Below are 20,842 nucleotides of genomic sequence, written 5' to 3'. Positions count from 1 at the left end.
TGTTGAACTTAATGAGAAGCATAAACGATGCATACCGCCTGCACTCTCTGCTCCACCATGCTGTGCAGGACGGCCCATTGGCCCTTCAGTGGGCCTGAGCATGCCCTCTGCTGTGGGTGCAATGTATGACTGAACCTGCACCTTTAAACACAGGTTCAATATAAAAAATTGCCTCTTTTTGGTAAACTGAACATCAGTCCAACATTTTGTTTGGACCACGGAAGGCTCAATGGGCGCAGAGAGTTTTAGGACACTCCTCAGCCCCTCCTAAAGGCACTGAGCAGTGCAGTCGGTGCAAAATGAAGACCATTTCCACTTTCAAAGTGGCCTACCTCTCCTACCTCAATTGGGTGTCGGCTTAGCTGAGTGCCTCTAATTGAAGAAAGCAGCAGGCCCACCAGGCTATGCTACTATTGTGAAGGCCAGACTACTAGAATGGTGGCCATGCATTCAAGACTAAGGAAGGAGTTTGTGGTACCAAAGAGGAGCCCCCCTAGCGCAAACTGCTCTGTGCTCCCTTTATGCAATCTAGGGTTCAGAGAGATATGTAAATTGTCAGCAGATGCAATTCTTTCTGTTATGCCCTTGAAGGCTATACTCAGTGTCAAAATCTACAACATCCGTGCTACAAATCACTCCTACTCCAAGACGATGTAGGAATCAAAGCAGTTTTAATGAACATACCACGCTGTGCCCAGGGAAGACACAGCCAGCCCCCATAAATGAGTCACTCCAGCGCCCTGCTACTGAACCAATACGTTCTGAGTAGCACCTGAGAGCATTTTATTAAAACAAGGACATCTGAAAAAGCTTTCAGTTAGACATTATCAGGGTTACTGTGGTACGGAAAAGAGTGTGTTTTTCTGTGTCTATCATCGTGCATATGTACCTTTCACTCTGAGTCTGACTGTTGACTGTTTATGTACGTTGTGACAAAGTCACAGTGCCACATCACATCCAGCCCACGGTCCATCTGAGAGTAAGACTGACAGTACCAGCCCTACACTATTCCTGAACCTGCTGAAAGAGCAACCAGTTGGGAACTGCCAGCTAACAAACAAGCATGGTATTCAGGACTGCATCTTCTAAGATAAATCAGGTTTAGAAATCCAAGACCGAGAGTGGATCAGGAATGTCTTCCAGGGAATCAGAAAGAGATGCACTATGAGGAAACATTAGCACATCTAGAGAATAAACGGGTGTGAATCCTCGAGAGGGAAAACCCTACCCTATCCCAATGCCTGCCACACCCCACTAGCAGCAGTGCCTGTGAAGAAGACGTTTTCTCCCTTCATGGGGCTCCAGCGTGTATTAAGAAAAATACTCCCTGCACTCCCCCTCCACAAAGGAAAAACGATTTTGCACAGGTGACATGTTAATACAGGATTTTCTGTTCCTTGTGAAGGCATTCTAAACACCATAAACTAACAACACAAACTTCTATGGAGGTAGACGGGCAGAAGGCAAGGCAGGTGTGGAGCAGCAGGCAAACGCCAGCTCCTGCACAGGAAACAAACTGAAAAAAATCAAAACTGGTAGCAAGCCTTTTAAAGACTTCCCTACCCTGGTTTGGATTAGAAAGTCAATTAAGCAATCAATTTGAAAGTTTGCCTCAGCCATTGGGAGGACGGTGAAGGCTTTAAAACTGAGGCTAAAATCCACAGAGTCTCTGAGCTGAGAGCAAAGGAGAGGAATTTATTGAGAAAGCTGACGAGCACCAGAGAAGGGTAACCCCTTCAACCCAGAGAGGTGTGCTCTAGTGTGGAGGAGAAGAGCCCCTTGAACCCCAGAAGCGAGCTGTGCTCCAGTGAGGGGAAGAAGAGCCCCCCTAAACTCAAAAGAGGGCTATGCTCCCGTGAGAATAGGTGAGCGCCTGGAACCTCAGAAGAAGGGTGTGCTCCAGTGAGGGGGAGGAGAACCCTGTGTGCCCAGAAGGGGGTGTGCCCCAATGGGGAGGAGGATACCCCCTGACCGAAGAGAAAGGGGATTTTAAAGTAGTAAGTTGGAGAGTGGATTTGATCTCTGGAAGAGGGGATGTGCAGCATAAGAGCCCATTGAACCCCCAAAGGAGGGCTGTGCCTCAGTGAAGGTGGAAAGCCATGCAAGCCCAGAAGAGGCAGTCCTAAAATCCAGAGAGAGGGGGAGAGGCCTTTGGTTCCCAGTAACATTTATAGGTACTGACCTCCAGAAATCACGAAGCAGGAGACATTTCTCTCTGGAACTTTCTATTTGCGTTTCTATTTACTGTCCATCATATATAATCCTATTTCAAGGACAATGTTTCCCAAGAATCTTTACATTACAGCCACCCTGAAACAATTTCCATGCAATACTCTTATGTTTTACTTTTGCTTGAAAAAACCCTTTAAATGTATTCCAGTGTCAGTAGATGCGTGATCCCTCGGCCAACGGACAACAATGCAGCTCTTTTTCTCTGGCTGTCTCTGAACATCTACTTGTTCCTGTATGTAGCCCTCTGCCGATACATTTCTAGTTGTCTCTGCAGGTCTGTCTTTCTGTCTGTCATTCTAATTCACAGCTTTTACCTGTTTGTCTTTGCCTAGTTCTGTCTTTTTAATGTCCTTTGTGTTGTCTTTGGCTGCCGGTCTGTTCTTACCTTTATTACAATATGCTATGTCTACTGAGGCTGTCCACCTGTCCAAATCTACACCGTGCATAGGCTTGTCTAAAAAAGGACGAGGCCAGTATAATTTTAACATGTTGTATTCGAGGCATCTGGGTTGTGAAAAAACACTAAATGAAGTCAGTGGCGTGGTCATTATGACATTCAATAATGTTCAAATAGAAAAAAATACATTTAATCTACTGAGAAGCTCATTATAAAAACAAAACTAGCTGCATTACCTGACATCCTCTCCATCTTCAAGCATCGAAAGACAGATTGTGCATTTCTCATCCGTGTCCGACTCCTCCCCCTCCGGCTTCTCGTGTTTGCTTTCATGCGGCCTCCTCTATAGGAGAGGAAAACAGAAAGAGACAGCTCCTAAACTGGGCCTTTAATAGTGTTGCCAACATAGGTCTTATTTAGTACATGATTTGCAATACTGTATGTAAGGGCTGGCAAACACTTATGAAAACACCAGGCTGACTTCAATGAGCAAGCATCTGACAAAGAGGCTATTTATATTTATGTATTTAGGTGTCTTGTACTGCACCGAACATGTAAGAGTAAATCTAATTTGCAACGCTCTGAGGCTGTGGTAGGGCGCAAGGGATACCAATTGGGGGTTTGGAGGATGAGAGCTCTTTGGAAGGATCAAAGGCTTGTATCTACCAGAGGCTTTTAGGGGAGCAGAGGCTTTTGGGGGAGGAGTAGGAAGGAGGCAAAGGTAGAAGGAAAGACACAATGGGCCTGATGAATCAGGCCCAAATTATTCAGCGTAGCCAGGAGCTGCAGTTCTGTGGGTGCGATGTGCTGAGTACCAATAAAGTGTGTGGGGGGAGCTCTCCAAGATGAGTCTCTGGGTGAGACGGCCCTCCTTAGTATGCAGGGGGGGAGTTAAGTGTCGTGCAGAGCCGTCTTTCTAGTTATGGAGGCTCTGAGCCCAGCGTAACTAGGAAGAAGGTTCTGTACAACACTTAACTCCTGCCCCTGCATACTAAGGATTTGAAATGCAGAGGGTTGGTAAGTGGCAGAGGAGGTGGCATTTAGAGGTGAACTTCCCTGGGGTGGTGGATGCTGGCTGTCCTAGGTTTCGTGGATGGCCAAGGCCAAGGGGTATATAAGTGCTGACGCAGGTGGGTCCTCGAATCCAGTTGACATGAGGTGGGGGGGAGAATGGATGTCCGTGGTTTGTAGAAGAGCAGAAGGCGCCAGGGAGACACTTCTTCCACTTCAGGGTGAGGTGGGGTTCCTGGTACGGACAGAGACTGTGGAGAGAGAGAAAGGGTTGAGTGGACCTGCATCAGGTGAGCAGTACAAGAGACCATAAAACCTGAGTGGGGGAGGAAGGGCTCCTATAGTGGATTGGGAGATTATCTAGACTCCAGTGGGAGGGGAGAATCAGATGGCGAAGTCCTTCTGGAATAGAAAGGTCTGTAAGTCCTTCCAGAAGCAGGGTAGGGCGTGCTGAAGTTTGGTTTCGGGGTGGGGGGCAAGAGGGTTATTCCATAACATTGGGGTGGCCACTAAGAATCTGATTCATCCTCTACACTTGCCTTGGTATTAGGATACCTGGATGAGACTGGTGTTTGAAGGTCAGTTAGATAGGTGGGTCCATTGGTCCAGGTAGCTTGATGAACTATACAAAGAAGCTTAAAAATCAATCCTGTTGTTGCTTTTCAGATGTGGGTAAATGTGGTCCTAGCTTTTCAGGTGCAGAATAATTTTCTCCTCCCTGTTTTGTATCAGTTACAGGTGTGCAAGGGTTGTTTTGGTACACCCGCCTAATGGCAATTGCAGTAGTTTAAGCTAGACAGAACAACTCCTATTGTCTCCGCTTTGTGTCAGAAGTCTATGAAGGGGAGCATTGTCCATATGCGGAGGAGTTGGTAATTGTCCCCTTTCCCTGTGGTGTTTATCTGTGGGGTGGACCTGAGGTCATTATCGAATATCATCCCCACTTTCTTAACGTTGTAGTTGAGGAAGATCCCGGGCCCAATGTGGGTGAACAGAAAGTTTAGTATTTTGGGCATTCAGCTTAGTATAATCTCCTTTGTTCACTGGTAAGGTAAAGAAATCTGGCAAACATCCAAGTTTATATCTGTGTGTGGTAGCTTATCAGGTGGTGGTTGCTGGAGCTTTCATTATCCAGGTGGAAGAGGAATTGGGAGCCATCTCTGTAGAGTTGAATGGGATTCATAAACAGTTCGAGCAGGGAGCCTTCTGGCTTCATGTTGGCAGTGACAAAGCCACTGGGATAGAGTGGACTCCTCCAGGTTGCTAAAGCGTATGTGGTGAGACTTTGAAGTCCATTCATCCAGGGAGACCTGGCTAGACCTACCTTTGAGTAAGCAGGATAGCTAGCACTAGGCTGTGCCAGAGATGTCCATATTCTCTTTGAGTCATAGGATGAGGACAGCATGTACTATGATAATGTTGGCCACAAAGAGGTTGAGCAAGATAAGTGCTGATGGTTGGTTTAGATGCAGATTTTTAATAATGCTTCCCTGATTTGGGGCACGGCAGCTTCCAGGCTTCTTGAAGGCCTACAACCTGTTTGATGGTCAAACAGGAGAGAATGTGTCTCACTGTAGTTCGACATATTAACAGGAACCCCTTTCTCACGATCTCAGATGGGAGGGTGAAGATCAGGGTAGTTAGACCATACCATGGAGTATTGGTCTCGTTCTTTTGGAGATGGAAGACAAAGGCTTTCCTGGTGTTGGGAGGGGGTATTTCATGTGCTAAGGAAAGTATTGCAGAGGGTGGACAAGGATGCAGCTAAAACCTTCAGGTGTGGCTTCATGAAGGATGTGGGACATTAATTTATTTCTATGGCTAAGGCTTTGAGTTGAGGCGCACACGGCCTTTGTTAGGGGCTCGTTCAACACCAGCGCAAAGATTTGTAAGGTGTTTTTGATCTTAGTCATAAGACTAGGAAAGGACTTGTTCAGTTGAAGAGTGTCAATCTTGCACTCTATCTTGTTTAAGAAGAATGTGTGAATTTCGTTGATTTATTCCTGGGTTGTTGGGGTGTCTTGTTTGCTTTCTGCTGGGTTAAATTTTGTATTTTAAATGCATTTAGGGATTTTGCTTCAGAGATCCTTTTGAGAAGGTGTTTTTTCTTTGCCAGTTAGCTCATTCATAGCACCTGGCATGTATATTGCAGGCTGTTTTCATCAGTTCAGCGACATATTATTTCTAATTTCCTGCAACACCTCTAATTAATTTCTAGTTCATTGTTGCACGATTGGTTGACCTTTCCTGCTTTTCCTGCTTTACCTCTCTTGGTTTTTGTGGTTTTTGTGGGGACAAAGGTATCAATCCAACTCTTGATCTCTTGGCCGATGACCTGGAGTCAGATCTCTGGGATGTGTCTGTGTTACCAGTGGTTGGAAAAGATCTCTGAAGCCTTCAGTGCTAATTCTCATGAGGTCTCTGTACGTGGTCGGGCCTTTTTGGATCATTCGATTGATTTGTTAGGATGTAGTGGGATCTAATCTGACCAAAATGCTCAACGATGGAAATATTGCACGAGAAATATTGCATTAGAATATGCTCAGATTGAAAATTGTATGCAGGGTATGTCCTTTTTGTGTGTTGGTCCATTGACTAGTTGGCTGTGGTCTACGTTGCACATGTGTGTCAGCCACTCCAACACTGGGCTATGAGAGATATCATCAGACCGATGGTTGAACTCCCCAGCTGTGATCATCTTTCCAGATGCTGGGATGATGCTTTTCAGGAGGTATAGTTATTCCACTAGGATGAGAGCGTCTTGAGCTGGGAAATGGTGAGTGATAACCATGTTAACAGAAAGTGTTGGGGTTGTGAAAGCATATCTGCATAATATGTTCAAAGGCCTTATAATATTTAGCGTAGATAGTGGGGCCAAGGCGCTCCACTCACAAGGCAAGTAGGACTCTACCTCAAAGTGTGTTGCATCTGTTTTGTGAAAGTTATTGTCACTTTGAGGAAGCAAGGAGTCAAACAGAGTATTGGCGCCATCATCAAACCATGTCTCTATGATCGAAATCACTATGGGGTTATTTTCCTCAATAGTGTTGAATTTGTTGGCACCATTTGTTTTTGGTGGCAATTATATGAGAGAACGGTATATAAGCAAGGTGTCTTTGCTAGCACTTGCCATGATTTCCTGGTGGCGTGGCTAGAGGTAGTTGGAGAATTATCAGTGATTTGAGCCACTATTGTTCGTAGCTGTGTGAAGGGCCATTGTGTAGGGGTTGACAAGGACCACTGGTGGAAGGATGTGCTGGGACTGGACAACCTGGTGGCCATCCTAGTGTGGCTGTCAGTCCCTAACGGAGGTAGCATGTGGGTGTGGGAGGCTAAGTGATGTTTAACCCCGTTATTAATAAAGGACAGGTATGGGTTAGGACCTGGATTATAGGATGTTGGGAATAGATGGCCTTTCTGGTGTTCACAATTATGAGGTAGAGGAAATCACAAACTTCACGTGGTAAGCTGCAGTGAAGGGGCACCTTGCAGAGGGGGGAACGTGCGTTTGGATTCACTACGTGGAATAGTGGGTGGGAGTCACATAGGTTGGTGACACTTGGAAGGAGGGGTATAGTAGCATGAGCAGGGACTGAGGGGTAGAGTGGGAAGGTAACTCAGAAGCAGGAGAAGGTGGATGACAAGGAAAATAAATGAGTGGTGGGACCTATATGGTGTGAGGCAGGGGAGGGTGTCTAAAGCAGGGTCGCAGAGGGAGATGGTGTGGCAAGGCAGAGGAAAGGGGGTGTTAGACTGGGCTTTTAGAGAAGGGGGAGTGTTCAGAGGTACTAGGGGTAGAGCGGTTGGGGTGGTGGAGCAATGGTTAAAGGAGGGAAAATGGGACCAACAAGTCAGAATAGGGAGTGTCTTGGAAGCGGATGTAGGAGCGTGGAGACTCCGGCTGAGTATATAACAGAGGAGGGTATCATTATTATTATTAGGATATTTAGTGAGGGTTAACCTAGCTTCAGAAGCAATGGAGCACTTTACATCTTAGAGAGGAGATGCACAAATCCTGGCTTGTAATCGTTTAAGAGTGTGGAGAGAGAGCTGAGCGTGGGGTCACCAGTTGACTGGGAGAGTAGGCAAGGGAGACAAGAAGCGGGAAAGGAAGAGGCACCCGAGTGAGTGAAGGAGAACATAGAGGTTTGAGGGAGGTGAGGGCTGGATCAGGTGTCAAATATGGGCAAAGGCATACCAGGACATGAGGGGCTAAGAGGGTGAGAATGCCAAGTAGGGGAGAGGGAGATTGCAATGAGGAAAGAGGGATGTGACCTGTTTGGGAAGAGGGACACAAGGGCACCTAGAGGAAGGGGGCCAAGGAGAGGTATCCTGAGCAAATAGGAAAAGGGGGTATAGAAAGGATTGCAGGTGCATTACGAATGTGAAGGAGGGAATGCATTACAATAAAATCAACCAGTTGAGACAACTGGGGAAGTGAAGTGGAGAAGAGTGTCTTTGTGAGCAGGCATAGGCTGAAGGGGTGTTGTGTGGACTTAGGAGGGGCTGAGGCAAAGGGCTAAGAAACATTCTGGGAAAAGGTGAGATCTCAGTAAGAGTCAAGACCACACTAGGAAAGGAGAGTACTATGAAGTTTCAGGAAAGTATAGCAAAGGAACACGAAGATACAGACTGGGGGGGTGGGGGGCCTGTGGAAGAAGCCCAAGCGAGAAGAGAGAGTGAGAGAGAAGGTGGAGCGCCTGGTGCCAAATGTGTTGATATCAGACACTGCACTCAAATAGCAGAGACACAGTATATATGCTTGCATGTCTATAGTATGTGTGTATCTACGTAAAGTGGATTTGCATCATGCTCATGCGGTCAGATGGCGGCATTCATTGACATTATTTGTGTGTCTCCAGTCTTCTCCCTTGCAGTCATTATTCTCTTGATACTCCTGTCTTTAAGAAGAGTCTTCTCTTAGGTTACTAGCACACAACCACTGGAGCAGAGGTAGGGTGCTTTTGAGCACAGTCATACAGGAGCAAGCAAATAAATCATGGTCGGGCTCCAAAGCTGATAGCAGGAGTGTCCTCCTGTTATTGCAGGCTCTGCCTTTAATCTAACCCTCTGTGACTTGGGAAATTATTTATGAGTTTGCTATCTACTTTAGGATGTTTGTATGCAAAGCCATAGGTTTCATTTGGGCTTAAAACGATCTGCTTGAGATCCAGACAAAATTAATAAAACGCAGAGCTTAGTATTGGGACTGGATCAAAAATGGCACGAAAAAGTGTAAATTATCATTATCCAAAGAATATAGTAAATGCCTGCCCAAGTATAGATCAATACATCCATAATTCAAAGTATTCACAGCTAGAGAAATGCAAAGAGTGGTTCTTCGATTTCGTTTAAATCTCTGGGAACCCGTTGATGGGTTCTCATAATAAGATTCATTTAAACGGGATTGTCGCCTCTGTAAAGGTTCAGGGACCAAAGAGCCTCTTAAACATCTATACATTGAGTGGCCATCATTATTAAAGGCAAGGGTGAAGTACTTGGGAGGTTGGTGTACAATCTAGAGTTTCTATCTTTGGAAAACTTTTGGCACAGATGCCTTAACGCACACACAGTAAGTTTAACCCTGGCAACAGTCTGTCATTGAATGGAAATCAAAGGCTTGATGCATAGTTGTGTAAATTAGGAACAAAGAAAGGTAACGTATCCTTTCTGGGATAGGTCTTTTTTTTAATAATTATCTTTCAAATCTGTTGTTTATATGCGTCTTTAGGTTTTATTTCTTTTATATAACTGTTTTGTATGGATGCATATTGTAGCGTGATTGTGCATGTGGGTGGGAAGTGTACAAGGTGTATTGTAAACCACAAATACATTATAATTAAGAATATTTTCAAATCCTGAAATGTTACCTGGATAAAATGCTATATGTTGTCACCTACTATGAAATAATCAGGGTTAAAGGTCCTACGGTGTCTCTTGCTGTAGAGTAATCAGGGAATGTTTGCAGTGCTTCAGAGTGTGTGTTGAGTAAAGTAGGAAGTAACTACCAAAGCGGTTGCTCTGTCATTGGTGAGAACACTGTCGCGCCACTAGTTGTAGTATACTCTTTTAAATCGTATCCAATCAGAACACAGAATCAAAAGCCAGTTGAAACAAATGAGTTCTCAATTTCCTCCAAACATATGAATCTTTTTCACCTCAGAGATCACAAACATGAAAATTCCAATGACAGGGCCAAGAACCGCCTAGTGCTGTCCCCCAAAACAGTTGCTGAGTATTGGAGCAGTTTACAAATCAAAGGGAATACACCTCAGTACTTTAGCTGACCTGCGTCTGCTGCTTGATAGACCATCAGTGTTCGTTTCAAGAAAAAGTGATAAAATCATGTCATCCCAATGCATTTCTAGATTCAGGAAGGTTCTGAGCATACCCACTGGGAAAACTTAAGTAAAGAAGAAAGTAAATAGTGATTTGTACCGCGCCAGTTACCACCGTAGTTGTCTCCTGGCGCCGAGGCTTGTCCGGACTGCGTATTGGGCCTACGCCTGGGGTAACCAGACCTGGGTCTGCGGTGACAAATTGCTACATGGAAAAATGTACTGTTTTAGTTTCTGCACATGGTACTCTCGTATCGGGCTTAGGCAACATTCATTGTACTCTTAGTCAAAAAAGTGAAATAGTAGACCGTTTATGGAAGAATAAATTGTAATCAAATGTTTAATATTACAAAATACAAGTTATTTCTCCCAGAGGTGTTCTTGGGATTTCTGAGAAAGACGTATAGGGGTGTTAGTAGCTAGGGTCAGGCAATAAGAGTTTGACTTTCTAGCTGCATTAAAGCTCTGTGCTCCAATGGCAGTAAAGGACTGTAGTTGCCACAGAGAAAGGGACCCTTCTACGTTGTGATCATTGGAACAATTAGTGTTTTGCAGTCAGATTCGCAGGGTACCATATGTCCTTCACAGACTGTTCCAAGACAGTTAATTCACACTGCATTCTTGAAAAATATAAAATAATTCATAATTTTGTACCAATGCACAAAGTCGCAGAATGACAATACCCTATCTAGAGCTAAGCTAACCCCCTTTTCCCTTTAACCAAGAAAGCAGTATTCCCAATACAGGGAGACCCAGGCACCACCCATGACAACCAGATAGCTCCTGACACCCACACACTACAAGCACAGGCATGGGACTGCGCACGAAAGCCGAGACACCAAATGCCACACACAGGCACCACATGCAACACTCCTCAGCAGCCAGTGAGTGTTGTCCTCTTTAATGAGTCATGAAAGTGATTGCAGCGGACTAGTGCAGAAATAGTGCTTGTTGGCTCCTGTTGGTCCCACACCTCTTACCTTCTTATACTTGTGTGGGAATGTGAAGCGCTCAATGATGTTCTGCACGGCGCCACGGTTCACGCTTCCTAGCCGGTCTTCCAACTGGAGCAGCTCCTTAAACAAAGGAACCGACAATGAACAACATCCCCAATGAACCGCTGAGTAGCCATTTTACCCCATCAAAACTGTTACACCAGAGTAGAATTTTTTTTTTTTTTAAATATGAATTCTCTTCATCCCACACAAAATAACTACACAATTTCCTGAAGATATGTTTGTAAAATTGATAGTTTTTTATATGACACTATACCCAAAAGAGCAATTGAGTGACTTGTCACATATAAATTAAGTGCGGAAACCTGTTGCATCATTTTAAGAAATAAATACATTTGTAGGGTGTGTGGCGAGTAAGGAAGGTGAGTGATTTATGATAATGATTAATAAATACTTAATTCCCAGACTAAAGTGGGTGGGTGAGTAGTAAGGGCAGGCATTGTTTTGAGGGGTTGTTGCAATTAATGAAAGACAAAGGGGCCTTATTACAAGTTTGGTGACAATTTGACAGTAAATATGCCGAATTACAGGCAAACGCATTTACCATTGCCGCCACTCGGTCCCGTGGCCTTACCGCAGGATCCTCTTGAAGGTTAGAGGTATGTTCATAACTAAACTTAGGGGTCAAGAGGTTTACTTGGATACAGACAGGCCAGTCAGTTTCATAGGGCTACTGGCATCCGCGTCCCAGGAGCAACTGACAGCTGTGGAACACCCACACGGAAGATTCTAACCAGTGGCACCACAGTGCAGGGCTCAGGCAGGGGAAACACACTAGAGCCCGGCCACAGCACATACTCCCAGTCATGCAGAAGAAAGGAAGGCAAGGGGCATGTGGAAAACTCAGAAGAGCAGGTACAAAGGCACAAACATGCACCACACACAGAAATGGGGGAACTCACAATCACATACTAGCTCATAAGACTACACATGCTGGAAAACTGAAAACGTAGAAAATCTAAAGACACTTCAGACGTACAGCAAAGCAGGTGCTCTGAACACCCCACTGAGACGTACACAATCAGTTTGACTCTGCCACCGATACCCCCATGCACACCCAAGAAGAAAGTAAGGTAGAGGAATAGGAATAAAAAGCTCGGCTGCCCAGTTGCTTATCATGCGTGCCACTGAGACTTAGCATGCAGCTCCAGCAGCCACAGCACTGGCCGGACGGGCATAGCTTCTCATGCGCCACAGCAAGACCCAACACACACGGCCTCACATGGCACAGCACCGGTCACACAGGCAGAACCAGACATGAGCTCTGGCGGGACTTGACAGATGTCTTGCAGCTGCAGCCAGCTGTCCAATTATCACAGAAATGAAAGACATGACACAAGCATACGGAATAAATGCCCAGAGCTTAAAGGAGCTCACAGAGGTCAAAACACTCCCAACGGCATCACCCACACTTTGCACACTAGTAGATCACAGAAAATACCCTACGTACTGCCATCCAATCATATGCAGTCACTTAAAGCCTCACCCAAACCTACCAAATGGGGATCTATGCACTACGACTGTATGCCGGTCCGATAGCACAGCGAGTGGAGCGCTCGCTTTGACATCTGTGAGCGCCTGCTGACGCAGGGCCAAACTCAGCCTTTCATCCTTCCGAGGTTGATAAATGAGCACTACACATCGTGGGTAATAATAAGCAGAGCTCAGATGCCTGAGGGTTCGTAGCGCTATATAAAGGCTACATTATTATTATTATTTATTATTACACTTCATCAGGCCAACACCAAAGCCCATATGCAGATACCATAGCAATGTGAAGCACCTGCAATACATAACTGTAGATGCAGGTGAAGGTCAGTCAAACTGGGACGTCCGATGCTAGTCATCTCTGCATGCCGAGTGTTGACGGCTAAATCTTCTATGTGTGACAGTTGGAGAAAGGGTGGCTATGAGAGAGGGTGGCCAGTGTATAGTCCCCATTGTATCCATTGCCCAGTGTCCTGTAACCTTTGGGCTTATAGTTCCTGCATCTGTGACTAATAAAGAACCTTCCAGATCTACCTGCGCCTCCTGATATCCTGATATGGACGAAGCCACCTCACAACAAAAACCCTCTGCATACCTTCAACTATTGAGGAGCACAAATATCCAAGATAGTCCCTCAAAGTAACATAAGCTTTCTACATATGTCAACTGGTTCAAAACCCCACATTCTCCAGCCGTCCTGACATGCCACTAACATTTACTACACAGCATCAAACTAGCAAACAGCCTTCAACACGACCTCGCTAATATGGACTAAAATGGAGGGGTTTTCCCCACCATTGCAGAAAGCTAACCAAAAAACTGAAAATAGCTCGAAGTGTATTCCATCCAAGCTCCTAGACAGCACACACTATGTAGGGAGGATCATAAAACAGACATGTTATAACTCATAGAGTTCTATCCCTATAGTTCCGGACATTGGCCTAGTGCAGTTCAAACAAGAGGATATTCCACCACAAAACCTTTTGGTGTTAGGGAAAATGTGTTCATCACTCAGTATCACCAGGTGACCTCTTCGATGGCACCCCTATTCACTTAAGGGAACCCGGTAAATGTTAGCTGGAAGAGTCCTCCAACCCAGCTCACTTAAAATAATGTGACATAATGTGGCATGCTGCAAGCTCCCCATAATCCCCACGCAGGACCATGTAATTTGCGGGAACTAATGCACCACACCACCCCACCCTGGATATAAGTAGAAGATATGCTATCTGGGTCTGTGACTGCTGAGTGAGGAACAGGCAGCCCTTCCAAGCCATGGGAAATCGTGCACGCAAGGCCTAAATTAACGTTACTGTACTCAATATGTCTATCAAAGGACAGTGTCTGTTCATGTCACAACACAGTGCACACAATATTGAGGTGTTCTCTGCCCATGTAGGCTGCCCTTAAAATATCCCACCCTATCCGTGTACTTGACCTACAGCAACAGGTCAGCCTTATCTTGGCGTCATACAACTCCTTCAGCACTGGAAATCAGACCACACACTTCCTGGTGGTTAGCTCTCCTCCAAAGATTAATACTTCTGGTTACCCTCCCTGATTTGGAGGATCACACAGTGACTTTTGGAATTGTAACCCTGGACCTTCATTCGCTCTGGTTGTTGTTGCACACCCCTGAGATAGGGAAAGTCGACTTGGCGGCCTTGTCCCATTACATTGTTACGTGTCTCCCCCAACACAGCTTACAACCAGGTCCTCTCTCTGTAGCACATAACTATATTTGCAATTAATGGAAGAGAGAATTCCTTGGGCAATACTCTGGAGCCTCTTATTGGTAAAAGCAAGTCCATTACTAAAGCTAGGGATCAAAAGGTTTACTGCCACTGGCATTCCCATCCCAGGACTCACTGCCTGCTGTGGAACACTCATTCAAATGGCCACACAAGGAAGATACCAACCAGTGACATCATATGTATGCAGGGCTCATCCATTCTCAAGCAGGTAGGGGAGACACATTAGACCCAAGGCACAACAGGGGTGTTGCCATGAGGCTTTTGCTGCTACCAAAAGCTAAACGTGTAGGGTATTTTTTTTAAATTTGGGATTGCTCTTTTTTTAAATTTGGGAAACTAAGATGTGCTGGGGGTTTCTCTGGTTTTCAAGTAGCCATATTGGAATGCTTCAATAGAGCCCTCGGCTCGATTTGGTGCAACTTCCAGTTCACTGTATCTTCCTCCTTCAACCTCTGCAGCTGCCAGATGCATGCCCATGCCCTCCACCCACCAAATATACTTGCCAGCCCAAAATCTTCATGCCATCTCTGTCGCCGCCCTTTTGCACCTCCCTCACTGCTTCCAAATCGAAAGGCTGACAATGGAAATAGGAGAGAGACCTGGGAATTCCCTTTCCATGGCAGCCATATTTAAATGTTTATTTAACTTGAGAAATGGCTTCCACACTCCAGGTATTCAATTTTTAATACCAAAATAAACAGCAGCATAGCACCAAAGACATTACACGGTGCTGCTAACAGCTATAATACCCTTCATTTCTGACTTTCCTGGATGATATCGGCAATTTGGACCTCGTTAAAGGCCGTTGCTATGTTAAGTAACTTTAACTCAGTTACCATCTGATGAAGCAGGTGTGGATGGCTATAATGTTTTAAGTAATAGCTGCAACAATACTGTTTTAGAATTCCTTTCGTAGATTACAGCCAATCCCCCAAGACGTGTATCTTTCCAGTCTTCTATTGTTGGGTCCGAGGCAGGTGATGGAAAGGGCGTATGTACCATATATTATTTGTGTATGCCCAATTTTCTGAAGAGCAGGGTGGAACGCAAAGAGTTTGACCTTCCTAACGGGGCACAAGTCTTCTTGCCACCACGTAAACGCGTGTATACAGTAAAAATCCAGTTTTTATTTTGTTATTCCAAGAAATACATGATATTAGTATCCAATATTACACTGTCATGCTATAGAATTACTCACTTCGTAACTTTCCCTTACAGCAGATGTATGTCGGGATGGATTCAGTCCCTGCAGGGCAAGAAGATGAAGCTGTGGGTAAGGATAATTACGAATCTCATGGACAACCTATACAAAAAAACAGATAATAAACCGAAATTACATCTTTCAAATCTCGAAATAGAATTGTTCTGAGTTTTGGGGGAGTATATTGTGAATCATACTAGTATTCGGGAGAAATTGCCATTTATGCCCGGTTATATTGTTAAATAGATAGGGGAAGATTAATGTGTTCGGTGGATATTCCCAGGTTTAAACATTTTCAGCAGTACCGGTAGCACCCATTTTTGTAACTGGCTGTCCCTATTACTTCTATAACTGAACTGGGGCTGGCAGGCTACCAAATGCAGCCTTTGGTGACTTCTTTTCGGTTTCCAATTTATTTGCCAAAACCCATAACATATTTTCTTGGGTGAGATGGCTTCTATAAAATTCCAAATAAAAATCAGTCGATATTTAACCGAATCTTTACTTCCCAGAGCAATTGGCAAGGATCCTATTTGATACCGAAGTAAAAGCAAAATAGATAATAAATGAAAAAGAGCTCAAATGTGGCTGTGTTGCACTAGGTGGGAAAGTGCCAAGGATCAGGGAATTTCTAAAGGCACGCCTGAGGAATCATGTTCAGTGGAATAAATTCTGAAGGATCGGAGAGCACACTGAAGGACACCTGCAAAGCTCGTCAGCTCTAAAGGTAACTAAGCACCAAACCACATGCAGCTCTAGAGTAGTGGGAGCCAACCTGTCACCCACCAGACTTTTTGGCCCACAGCTCCCCCAATCCCTCATCACTGACTTCATAGGCTAGGATTGATGGAAGATGTAGGCCAAAATGTTTACAGGGTAGCAGGTTGGACACCTCTGCTTTAGATGCTATAGGGGTGTTCTCTGGAATTTCATTGGGGGTCTTCAATGAAAGATATTAACGGTCCATGATAGGTTGGGAGGATTTATGTGCACAAAGAAGCTAACTTATGCTAGCCTTTAAACAGCCATGTTCAGACGTGGCTAAATACTTTGTAGACAGACAAGTGAAAGTTCTGTCTTAATAGTATTTCTAAAGCCTTAATATGTCGACCTACGAAGACAGGCTTGCTCAATGAGGTTGCAGGCAGAGAGAATTGGGCTTCCAGCTTCATATCCCTTAACCCATTAGCCTTCAAAGGACTTCCTGTCAGAAGAAGACTAATTGATTTATTTTAATTTTACATTTTAGTATGCTTTTTAATCCGCAGACTTAAGAGCATTTAGCTCTATGCAGTCCAGTGGAAGATAATTACCGGTGTGACGGGCCGGAGCTGAACTGGCTACAGCATCATTAAAATAAGAAATGGGTTTTATGTGGGAGCAGTCGGCACAGAACTGTGTGCATGCTGCATGCTTCTCTTGTTACCCCTTCAGTGCCCATTAGGCACATATGTCCTAACAGGAGAAGTGTGTTTTGGTGGGGACCCGGTATCCCGCTCTCGGTAAAATCTGTAATTCTGACAAGTGTCTGGAAACTAAAAGGTTGCAGCAGTAGAGGCCCCCAACCCTCTTTGTCTGTGTTAGTTTAATTAGCATGATTTATTTTCTAAATACAATATATAATCTTGACATGAATCATCTCTGAATCCGGTTTGCTGCAAGGTCAATTTAATTTGATAACGCACAAAGAGACACTAGTAGGGTCGTTTTTGGTTTGTTTTTCATCCCTGTCCCTCCACCCCCTTGTCTTGATGTGACTTGAAACACCATTTTGCTCTATATCGGCGAATTATAAATAACCAATAAATAAAGAGAAATTGTAGCACATAACATAACAATGGAAGGCTGGAGGGCTACTGTACGCAAATGATCAGCAGAGGTCACTAACCACTGTCACAAAGCTTGCTTTCTCACCCCACACTCTGCCTCAATGCTCAGTGTCTCCTTGATCCAACATTCCACCAGAATAAGGGCATGGAGGATAGATAGCGCAGTGTCAACTCGTTTGTCTTGGAAGCAAGACAACACTGACCAACACAAGTTAGAATCCTGGTCTGGGGCTTAGAGACTGGTCTCCAGTATTAAGCGTGTTATAAAAGATACATGAATTAATTAACTATGCTCACTGTGAAGGACCAAGCATATTCTTCAACTGTTTTTTGCTGTTGCTTTAAACCTGCTTTTGTGTATTTTTCATATTATACTGGCTTTACAGGCCTGGGTAGGGGGCAGTAAGATGCCATCGTTGGCTGTAAAAGGTGATAACTTAATAGCGTATAAGAAGCAATTCAGGAAAGGCATTACTCACCACCTGGGCAGCAGAAGAGGTGTTCCGGGGAAAGTGATGCATTCGGGGTGTTGTCAGGTAATGTTGATAGTGCTGGGGGACTGGTCGGACCTGGAACTGGGCATGAGTCAACCCAGCATCAACGCTGAGATCCCTGCAAGAGACAACAACAAAAACGTTACACATCTGCTCAAAACAGTGGACGGCTCAGGTAGAAGATCAAGGGTGTGTTTGTTTATCAGCATAGGGATTGGTGGTAGATTAGAGGCACATGCACAGAATAAAATCTGATCGCGTAACTAATGCGTTTGATCATAAATTGGAAGATTAAATTCCAAGAATCTTATAATGCACACTGGTAACTTGACACTGGATGCTTTGGCACATGTGCAAGATGGATTGTGGCGGGCAAACAATATCATGACTTGGGTTTTAAACCTTTTTAGCAAAATGAAAGTTAGTTTGCTTTGTATATAGAGAGTGTCAGTTTCCACATCTGCAGTCCATAACATTTTTAATATGTGTGAAATGTTCAAAGAAAGCTTCACAACTGGCATTTCATTGAATGGCTTATATTGTGTTCGGTCCCCTAGTATTTGCTTTGAATTCAAATCAGCCTTAACTCGATCGCTTACCAGAGATCTCATAAGATAGCTCAGTGGGTTGGGCACCCACCCAGAAAAAAGAGGTTCACGTTTTTAAGTGCTGAAAAGACAAACTCGTCAGTTCATGCATCTGAGGTTTTAAAAATAAGTACCATTGTGTTTGGTGATAATAGCATCGATTATAAATTATACGTATTATACTCGGAATATGGACTTGAATTTCTCATAGGACAACTTGTGGGCAATATGAACTAGTAGAGTCTGCAGATTGTACTAAAGGCTACGGTAGTGCAAGACTGCCTAGGAAGATTTATGTACTGGCAATTTCTATATTCTTATATATACTACATACCATAGTTACTCATTATGTGTCCTTCCAGATGTTTTGGGTTACAAGTCCCATGATCCTCCACCATTGATTATGTGGGCTATGGATCAAATATCTAAAGGGACACTTAGCGGGTAATTCATGGATTATTTGCCCTGAAATAACGGGATTTGTGTGCCATTCTGCCCTCAAATCCCCATTTGTTAAACAGGGATTTGCGGGCAGAATGGTGCACAAATCCCGTGCTGTGCTCGGGCCTTTAACTCTGGCTTCAGGGTTCATAAATCCCAGTATGGCAATCGGATTGGGCCTACAAAATTAATTAGAACCATGGAAGGTTGGCAGTTCCATTGCAGACAGTGCACTGGCAGAGGGCAATAATGGATTGTTTAAATCCTTTGCCCAAACATTCCAATGTTTCGACTTTGTCTTTCCAAATTTTAAGCAGAATATTCTACACTCATGGGGCGTCAATACAAGTGAGGCGGTAAGGGGTTAACGCGGGTAAAGGAGGCGGCGTCATTAATCCTGTACCGCTTCATTACGAGGTCCCCTCGCGGGACCCGCTCTGGACATCTGGTCAGACCGGACGTCTGGTCAGACCAGACGTCCTTTGCGGGTCCCATAAGGGGACCAGCATGCTAACAACGGGCCCGTCATTAACAGGCCCGTTGTTAGCATGCTCCCCATTCCCATTGAGCCCTGTGGGGGCTCAAATGGAAATGGGGATGGTCCGGATTCCCTGAATGGGGAAATACCGGGCCCTCCAAAGTCGGAATGGCCCGGTATTTCCCCATTCAGGGACCACGGACCCAAGTTTGGAGGCAGCCATGCCCATATTATAGGCATTGGCAAAACAGAAAGGTGATGGTTGGAAGGTTTTGAATTAATCATAACCACGGGCAAAGCTCTGGGCAACCCTCCAGACCATCGTTTTTCAGCCTGCCAAGCCATTACAGAAGGAGAAAACCCATATGCAAATCCGGCTTGGTCCTACCCCAAAAGGGGCAGTCCAGCCCGAACTGCTAGGTCACATCCCTTCTGCACGAGACCACAAGCATCCCCAGACATGTTTCAGCCTTGTTGGGCGTCATCAGTGAGGAGTAGCTTGGGTCTCTAGGCCTGGCAGTCTCGGGACCCACGTCTGGGCATACCCGTCCCACTCGGGGTGACTTTGGCAAAACAGAAAGGTGATGGTTGGAAGGTTTTGAATTAATCATAACCACGGGCAAAGCTCTGGGCAACCCTCCAGACCATCGTTTTTCAGCCTGCCAAGCCATTACAGAAGTTGAAAAACCATATGCAAATCAGGCTTGGTCCTACCTCTTTGTTTTTGCTATGTCACCCCGAGTGGGACGAGTATGCCCAGACGTGGGTCACGTGCCTGCTGGGCCTAGAGACCCAAGCTACTCCTCACTGATGAGCCCCAACAAGGGCGAAACATGTTTGGGGATGCTTGTGGTCTCGTGCAGAAGGGATGTGGCCTAGCAGTTCGTGCTGGACTGCCCCTTTTGGGGTGGGGCCAAGCCTGATTTGCATATGGTCTTTTCCTTCTGTAATGGCTTGGCAGGCGAAGAACGGTGGTCTGGAGGGTTGCCCAGAGCATTGGCAGTGGTTAAGATTAATTCTAAACCTTCCAGCCATCACCTCTTTGTTTTTGCTATGTCACCCCGAGTGGGACGGGTATGCCCAGACGTGGGTCCCGTGCCTGCTGGGCCTAGAGACCCAAGCTACTCCTCACTGATGAGCCCCAACAAGGGCGAAACATGTTTGGGGATGCTTGTGGTCTCGTGCAGAAGGGATGTGTCCTAGCAGTTCGGGCTGGACTGCCCCTTTTGGGGTGGGGCCAAGCCTGATTTGCATATGGTCTTTCCCTTCTGTAATGGCTTGGCAGGCGAAGAACGGTGGTCTGGAGGGTTGCCCAGAGCGTTGCCAGTGGTTTAGATTAATTCTAAACCTTCCAGCCATCACCTCTTTGTTTTTGCTATGTCACCCCGAGTGGGACGGGTATGCCCAGACGTGGGTCCCGTGCCTGCTGGGCCTAGACACCCAAGCTACTCCTCACTGATGAGCCCCAACAAGGGCGAAACATGTTTGGGGATGCTTGTGGTCTCGTGCAGAAGGGATGTGGCCTAGCAGTTCGGGCTGGACTGCCCCTTTTGGGGTGGGGCCAAGCCTGATTTGC

General features: G+C 45.3%; 1 protein-coding gene across 6 annotated transcripts in view; it reads right to left on the bottom strand.

The window, feature by feature from the left end:
* Nucleotides 1–20,842, bottom strand: part of ARK2C (arkadia (RNF111) C-terminal like ring finger ubiquitin ligase 2C) — a 268,328-nt gene that overhangs the window by 24,950 nt on the left and 222,536 nt on the right. For 2 of the 6 annotated variants that reach the window (XM_069626919.1, XM_069626914.1), the window contains 5 exons: nucleotides 17,746–17,878; nucleotides 15,435–15,539; nucleotides 10,959–11,054; nucleotides 10,079–10,183; nucleotides 2,866–2,972 (listed from right to left, as the gene is read on the bottom strand). In XM_069626919.1, the coding sequence (XP_069483020.1) occupies nucleotides 2,866–2,972; nucleotides 10,079–10,183; nucleotides 10,959–11,054; nucleotides 15,435–15,539; nucleotides 17,746–17,878 (546 nt within the window). The remainder of the gene's footprint in view (nucleotides 1–2,865; nucleotides 2,973–10,078; nucleotides 10,184–10,958; nucleotides 11,055–15,434; nucleotides 15,540–17,745; nucleotides 17,879–20,842) is intronic. The other 4 variants (XM_069626915.1, XM_069626916.1, XM_069626918.1 and 1 more) reach the window with 4 other exon arrangements.

The sequence above is a fragment of the Ambystoma mexicanum genome, chromosome 6p, assembly GCF_040938575.1.
Source record: "Ambystoma mexicanum isolate Mex_15411 chromosome 6p, UKY_AmexF1_1, whole genome shotgun sequence".
In the NCBI taxonomy this organism is placed as follows: domain Eukaryota; kingdom Metazoa; phylum Chordata; class Amphibia; order Caudata; family Ambystomatidae; genus Ambystoma; species Ambystoma mexicanum.
This window is presented reverse-complemented; position numbering and strand designations above follow the sequence as displayed.